The 8,440-nt window shown below is 39.1% G+C and overlaps 1 protein-coding gene across 1 annotated transcript in view; it reads left to right on the top strand.

The window, feature by feature from the left end:
• The first annotated feature begins 1,854 nt into the window (after positions 1-1,854).
• The window catches only part of ldlrad3 (low density lipoprotein receptor class A domain containing 3), an 82,257-nt gene continuing 75,671 nt past the window's right edge, over positions 1,855-8,440 (top strand). Inside the window, exon 1 of the mRNA XM_079345794.1 lies at positions 1,855-2,496. Within this exon, the coding sequence (XP_079201920.1) occupies positions 2,442-2,496 (55 nt within the window). The 5' untranslated portion in view covers positions 1,855-2,441. The remainder of the gene's footprint in view (positions 2,497-8,440) is intronic.

Below are 8,440 nucleotides of genomic sequence, written 5' to 3'. Positions count from 1 at the left end.
GATAGATAGATACTTTATTGATCCCGAGGGAAATTCAAGCAACATGCAACATTTTACTCAGTTTTTGTCCATGATCAGTAGTACATTTTTTTCCCTTTTTCAATGTATTAATATTGTTACCTAGGTATAACAAAACGCTGGTTTAATGTGACAATTTGCTTGAGATTTCAGGAATTGATCTTATCACAGGAAAATCTGCGTTGTTAGCTTGAGATAACAAAATTAAAAAAATAGTTGAGATCACATGAAAACTACAGAAATGTACTTGTTACAGAAAAACAAAGAAATTTTTTAGGGCTTTCAGAATAGAGACCATAAAACGTATTCCTTGCTCACATTTTTGTGTTAGGGTTAGTTTTACAGCCTGGAGAGGGCTGTCCTTACAGTGTTCTCTTTAGGTTTTAAAACAATATTTTTCTCAGGGGAGCTGATGGTTCACCCATTTACAAAATAACTAATAGAGGGCCAAATTGTAGGACACAAAAACGATTACAGTCAATTATGTCGATAATGATATGATTTAGTGGCAAATTTTGCCATGTTTTCTTCACATTTTCAATTCATTGATGTGAAAAAATTGACCTGCGGGCCACGTTGAGGGTTGATGGGGACCGCATGTGGCCCCCGGGCCTCCAGTTGCCCACCCCTAAACTAGTATGATCTAACCAACACGAATCAGACCGCTGGCCAAAATCATGGATTTTTTGTAAAAGAGCTGGCAGTGTTGGTGTTGTTAGCTTTGCATCCAATTTGGCTCAGTATAGCCACTGTTAGTATTGCAGTAACAAACATATGCAGCCAAAACAACATTTTCCCCATAACACCATTAAACAACATTAAAACTTTTTTTTTTTTAACAGGACTCCTAAAACTGCAGACAAGTTTGTATGCAAATCCACTCTTTCTCTTATGAAAGTTTTGATTCATGGAGATTTTACATTTTAAAAATGTACTTAAATTACTTTTCAGGTTTTGCAGTCATGAGCCAGCAGGAGATATGGCTTGAGTCGTTCTGGTGTACCTTGACAACACCTTAAAGGAAGAAAACCAACATGAGCTAGTTAGCAAGAAAAAGTGTCCAAATATTCCAAGACTGATTTGGCAATGTTTTAGAATAGATTTATTGTCTTTTCAGGGGTTGTTTATGATTTTTCACTTTTTAAATTAACTGTAAGAGTAAAAAGAAATTGGCTGGACCACATTGAGTTTTTTTTTTTTTAACACATTGGCCAGCCTTTTCATTGAGACACTAAACCTGTATAAGAACATTATCTAATGTTTGCTTATTCATATACATTTTCTGTTTAGAGTAAATGCCTTTTTTTGTCATAAACTATAGGCTGGACTTAAAGTTATTGGAGAGCCAGGTTGAGATTCAAGTTCATGAGTGGTATGGCATGCATCAACCAGATTTGATCTGTCCATATTCCGACATATGCAACCATATAAAACGTTATTTGGGCCTACATAAAGTCTCCCATGATCACATGCTGTAGAAGTCAGGCCTAGCGCATGTTCAAATAATATAATAAGAAAATGATTTGTGGCAAAGGCAATAATACTTAACTGTACATAAACCTCTTGTAGAGTCACTTTATAGTGTAACGGGCCTTAAACAAAGTCATTTGGATAGATATTCATAAAGTGCAATTGGACTTATGATACTTTTAAGCTCATAAATGCTTATCTGTCACATTTAAGGTTAATTTTTCCATTAGATGGTTCCGTTTTTGAAACAATTAGGCTGGCCTAAACCATCGAATGTTTAATTGGGTTTCCTTAAGTTCTGAGGAAATGACTTTGGTGCTTCTATTGTGTCATAGCCTATTGAATGACAGGATATTCTCCCATATCCTCCTTATCTTAATGGAATAGTCTATCAGCATCCTTTAACACACATTTTCCGGAGGCTCTGTGCGAGCTAACTGCTCCAAGTTGTATTTGTGTTTCTTCGCCCATTTCTCCACTCCGTTTCGTCGGCATTTTAAGTGAATCTCAGCACAGGATAAGATACGGTTATTGTGAGTAACGGTGTTATCATATCGCGCCTTCTTAGACCGAGTAGTCCCGAGCTGTCCCGGACTGCTCGACCTCTGCTCTCCCGGCTCTCTTCCTCCGACTCCGCCTCTCAGAACCAACACACGAGAGACGGACTCCCCCAGCCTGCCTGCCTGTCTGCCGCCACCCCGAAGCCCCTCCAGCTCCAGTCTGCCGACTTCCCCACTTCCCCAACCGGATTCTATTACTTCTGTCCCGACGCGAAACCCTACTCTATTCTCACCCAAAAAATGTTCTCCTAGTTTTGCCGGAAGAAAAAAAACAAACTTGAAAAGTAAAGCAGGCGCGAGTAGTAAGCTGTGTCGGAGAAGTTTTCCTCTCGCTTCCAGTTTTTGGCCCCGCGGCGGGGCAGGACAGCCAGGAGAGGCCGACCAGCAGACCGTATGATGTGGATCTGGTACCTTCTGCTTGGTTCGGGTTCAGGCTCAAGAACAGTCGGTAAGTTGTTTTTTTGTTTTTTTTTAAAGCTCACGCAAAGTAATGTTGTTGTCACGGCGCTGACACGCTTCAGTTTACGGGTGGGATAGAGGGAGGGAGGGGGGAAATGTACAAATCCATTCAAGCACTGGTGAACGACAGTGTTTTTTTCCTTCGACGGAAACGTTAAGGAGAAACTTACACGAGGGGGAAGTTCTCTCTGTCGACTCATCTTTCTTATTTCCCCCCTCCTGAAGTTGTTAAAAGGGCAGTTAGTTTCGGAGCTTTTCATGCATGACGACTGAGCATGGTGTGTTTGTTCCCTTCACTCACGAGTGAGAATATTTTGGCTGCAGACACACCACATGCCATTTCCATCTACCGTGTGTGTTTTACACAGATAGGGTTATGTTCACCTCCAGGTTAACTTCTGTGACTGAGAAGGTTGTTGACAGGGCAAGTGACAAGTCAATCTGTGCTCCAGTCCTGCCATGGCAGCTGGGGCCCTGTGGAGGACACACACAGGAGTTCATAGCAGTCACTTCAACTCTTTGCAGCTTTAGTTTTTAACCTGTATGTTTATCAGTGGCATCCATCATGCAACGTTTCAAAGATGGCCTTCAGGGAATGCATTACTACCAAATAGACATATAATCAGTGAGTCAGAAGCAGCCTTAAAGTATGTATGGTCATGATGACAAGGTATGGAGCTATTTATAAAGTTGAGGAAAGCCATATAGGCCCTATCTTTTCCTCCTAGTGTATCAAAAGGCCCAGAAAGCTGCAGTCCTTTAAATCAAGGCACGAGTTCTAATTCTTCCAGAAAAAACTGACACGTGCAATGTACAAATGCAACTCAAAAATAAAAACACACATCTTGAATCAATCCACATTTAGTAGTTAGTTTTCATAGTTACTACTCGAGTCACATCTAAAGGCGATAGCATTAAGTAGGATGTGTTTGGAAGGATGTACACATTAAGCTAAGATGCTCCTCGTGCCTTAGGTCTGGTCTTTTTGGGGATATTTGTGCACGTTGTCATACGCAAAGCACAGACGTAAACAATAGAATATAAAAGAGGACAGAGTTCCTGGTATTGTCGATTGTCATGGCTGACTGGAACACTTGCACAGACAGACAGAGCGGCATGTTATTAGAGACACGGTGCTTTTTTCCGCTACGCCAAAGACTGTGAATGAACCACACCATGCGAACTAACAAGACCTCCGATATTTTAATCAGCTTTTAACTTCAACGATTCAAATCAAACACAAGTATGCAAAACAAGTTCTTTTGTATGTTCTTCAAGACAGACACTGTCAAGCGTCTTTTTATAGATACAGTATTTTATGGTCAATGACAGAGTGAAGTTATAAAAGTCAATATATTAGATTTGGACTTTGTGTGAGCTGCCAAGTGGACAAAAAAGGAGCAAGTAGACATGATTGATGTCAGATATTTATTCCCCAGAATATCACTGTAGTTTCTTTCATCCATATAACTCATGTGTTGTCAGCTTTGAATAAACACATTTGTTTCAGCTCTTTTTTTTAGTGGCTTACAGCCTGACCAGGATAATAATGATGTCAGCTAGGCTGTGTGTGTGTGCGTGCGTGAGTGTGTTGTATTGGTTCCCAGGCTATTAAGAAACGCAACCCAGTGTTGTCCTCTGACAGGATATTGCTGTTGGTAAATTCTCGCTGACAAATTAGCTGGTGATATTAGGTGTAAATTGGGCATCCTGTCACATTATTTAGAATTGAATCTAAAATGTTGCCCTATATACTTCAACTTATGTGTGTCACACCTGGGCACTCTAGTCTATTAAAATGCTAATAACAATATTGACAATTAAAGATATGGCAGTATGGACAGTTACACTGGAAGAACTTCCCGTCCCACAAGGAGTCTCTGCTAAGAAAAAAAAAAATGATGCAAATGAAAATTATGCACAAAATATCTGAGTAAGCCTCGGTGCCTCAACTCAGTAAATGTTGCTGCGAGTTTCCCTTAAAAAAAAACGACATTTGTTTGTGGCACAAAACAAATGAGAAGTGCTCAAAAGCTGTGCTCCGATGCAGTTACTGCATCTGTCTCATCGTAATAATTAGACAACAAATTCTGCAAAGTGCTCTCCCTTTTCAGGCGATGCTTACATTTAGAAGATTATTTGGCATTGCACTGGCCTGGACTCCCTCTGGAGCCTCGCCGTTGTGTACTTGCACTCAAAGCTAGATATAAATCTGTGCTTTTTATGTAATATGAGATTTAGCCACACAATCCACTCACAGTGGAATGTTGCAGCCGTGCAGTCACAAACAAGGCAACTTTATGTTATTGTGTTGTGCGGCATGGAAATATATTTCAGCTGGTCTGCTCGCCTGTACACCTGGGGGAATGTTGATACAAATAAAATGAGGAACAGTGTCAGAAAGACAAATGAGCCTCACATCAGGAGTTTCCCCCAACACCCAAAGATCATTTACTGTTTATTAAGGATGAGCATTGTAATATTCATGCCAGCTTTATTAATGTTTGATTACAGTGCTGCGAGGATAATTCATCCTTCAGTGTTCTACTGATGATCACATAATGGACATTTCCTTTTAAAGTTCATCACAGGCCCCGCATTATAAGAGCCTGCAACCACTAGCTCCCATTCTCCTTCTTTTACAATACTTCTTCATCTTATTGTTCTCTTTGTTTTGTTTTCGTTGTTATTCCTTGTTAAAGCATCTTTAAGTATTTAGAAAAGTGCTTTATAGGTCTCATCTATTTCAATATCACATATTCCCAAAGATCAGACAAATCGTCTTCTCCGTCCCTTTGTGGTTTTAGTGATGTGTGCAAAAGAAATAACGCATGATGTCATTGGGTTGGTTTTCTTTTAATGTCAACCAGTTAAACACAAGGTTATGTTTCCATCATCAACTGTACATACAAATGGACGTAGCTACCGTGATATCACATATTGGTTTTCAGGCTGTCTTTTAGAAACTTTGAGTTAAGCATCTTGACTATGATATGATTGGAATGCTATTTTCTTTTTGAAGCAATATGTGATAAAATGAGGTTGACAAATGCTAAGCTAACAAAGCTTAAACATCTATGTTCATGGCTAATTAGCTCGTTCACGGCTTCATTAGCTTGGTTACCATCGTATTTAGGTAAGATAGGTGAGAATAGTTTCTTTTTCTGATGAAGGCTAAGGTTTTGGTTTTAATTTATATTTCAGACTGAAGAAGCATAGAAAACCTAAATGCAAAATAGCACATTCCATGGTGCTATTTATATCATATTCTATCTAAATCAATACCACTGAAAGCATCATGCAAGTTCTATCTGTACACATGTTGTCATGTTATATAGTGTGTTTGTTGTGTGTTGTCAGGTATTAGCTAACAAACAAAGGCGCTCCTTCAGTTAAAAGTGAAACATGGTTAACTCGGGAGTGATGTCATTTAAAGCTCCGAAATCTGAGTTCCTGGGTAATTTGAACGCACCATCAGCTTGCTCAAACACAAGCTTCTTAAACAAAGCCTCATATCCGTTTGAATACATCTGTTTACATAGAAGACAACGGTAACATTACACTTGTTGAATGGATTTTTTTCCCCATCTTGTTTTCAGTCACGTTTTCATAAATCTCACATTTTTTGATCACAAGTAAAGCAAACGTGAACATCGTTGCATCTTCAACCATTAGGTGTAACGCCCCCTGAGCTGTGGGTTCAGTGTCCATTCTCTTTGAGTATTCCTAATGTATAAGTCATGATGCTAAAAGTTTCATGATGCACGGGATATGTGAATCGAATCAGACAGATAGAAACAGAGGAGTAAAAAGAACAGGGGGGAAAAAAGTAAGAAGACAGCTCATTACATATTGATTTTAAATTGATCGCAACTAATTTGCCATGCAGTGACGCAGGAGCTGCAGTGTTAATCTCTGAAGGTTACCTTATATCGATCCGTCACGTCCTTGGATTCTGAGATCAAACCAAAGCCTTGGAGGAATTTTGCTTATTTTCTGAATATACTTTTTTTCTGTCTTAAAAAATATGTAATAGACAGTATACATATGTCAGTATTGCTTTCCACAAATTAAGTATTAAGTGTTCTCCGTCCTTTTTTTCCTTACACAGCAGTCGGTCAGTCAACTGTGAGGAAAGGTTGTGTGAGACATTGATTTACTCTGTGTACACATTGACAGGCCTATAGGGTAACTTGAGATGTTCTAAGAAGTTTGTTTTCAAGGAAACACTGGGCTGTAGATGGTTTTTTGGGCCATGTCTGGCCCTGCTGCATTGTGGGTTGTTTTTTTTCTCCACAGATGCACAGTTTTGACAGAAACAGCAGAGGGGTGACATCCAAAGTTTCACAGAGTTTTAAGAAGGAAAAGGGTGAACCACACTCCCTAGTTATCATTTGAAACAGCCTCCCCCCCTCCTTAACCGATATCCTATTGTTTTACAGTTTAGAGTAGGGTAGGGTAAAGACACCCTGTGGACGGAGAGATAGGAGAGCTGCAGAATCTCATTTACTGTCTTTGTAAAGCAAGAAAACACTTATGAGAAGCTGCAAATAATGAAGAGGAAGTAAGACTTCATTCAAATTAACTGTGACAGAAAGAGGAGAAGGCTTGCATTACAGTAACCAATCGCATCTGACATTTATTGTGTTTTTAAAGGATGGTCTGTAAGTGTACCGCTGAGACAGGATGTAGTGTAAGATCTATATTATTTGTGAGTGTAAACTGAAGCATGTTCTACAGTTTATGGATTGTATAGCCTTGACAGTTTGGCTTCACTTAGTCACCTACACCAAAAAACAAGATGAAAAAAAAAAACACTTTCGTTTTGTCATTATTAGACTTCAAATCTTGTAGAAGCAGTGTAGGGCTTTCTGTCACAACTTCATGCAACTGCAATGGCGCTTGGAGAGTGACGGGGTCAAAAAGCTCCAGCAACACTTCAATCAAGTTCATTGACACGGCTGTTGAGCTTCCATGCTTGTAAAAAAAAGTGCATGTTGTCTAAGGCGTAACAGCACTAGGGCTGGAGCTGTCGGATATTTTAGTGATTGAGTATTTTATCAATTATTCTATTGATTAATCAAGTGTTCGGAAAAGGAATAGTTCCGTTTTTTTAAGCAATAGTGAATTTAAAAAAAGATTTTTTTTTAATTAAAAGAAATCAATTTTATTGCTTAAATTACATAGTATTATCTTACCCATTTTATTGCATATAAGTGACATATTGGGCTACATTCTGGGTGATTTTTAAAAGAAGACACTTTCTGAAATGCAAAAACAAAATAAACAAAAAAAACCCTTCTTCTATTGGCCTATATCCCAACAAAACATCTCAGCACATGACAAAGCTGTGTGGAACATTAATTAAAGGATTAGCTGTCATTGGATTTTAAGTAGACAAAGGGGTATATTAAAATTCCCCAGAATTTTTGATCCAGTAGATGTCACCCTTAAGCACCGGCATGACAACAACTCTTGCTGCATTGTTGTGTTAGCATGCTAATGCTAGCACTCTATATTTTTCTCGTATCTTCACCCAGCACATGCATATATGCACATACATTTACACAAAAAGACCGTGCTCTAAAAAACACTCACATGACATTCAAATAAGCAGAGAGTACAGTATGTTATCTTTCTTTTCTTGAGTCTTTTAATTAAACAACTTTTATACGCAACAGGATAAACCGGAAATATTCTCTTCTCCCCTCGCTAACGTTGTGTTCTTTTCCTTTATGCTGCAATCAGCGCCATCAACTCAGCCCTCTGCTAATAATCATCCGTGCAAACAGTGTGCTGTATGTCGTCAAAGATCGATACAATTCATTTTTTTCAAGGATTTTTTGTCTGCGAGTTACTCGAGGAATCGTTTCAGCCCTACGCAGCACTGTGTTGCAGTTGCACTCAGAGACCTTCGGTGGGCGCCAAAGCGC

The sequence above is a fragment of the Symphodus melops genome, assembly GCF_947650265.1.
Source record: "Symphodus melops genome assembly, chromosome: 6".
Classification (NCBI taxonomy): domain Eukaryota; kingdom Metazoa; phylum Chordata; class Actinopteri; order Labriformes; family Labridae; genus Symphodus; species Symphodus melops.
The sequence above is the reverse complement of the archived record's forward strand: the minus strand, read 5'-3'. Positions and strand labels throughout refer to the sequence as shown.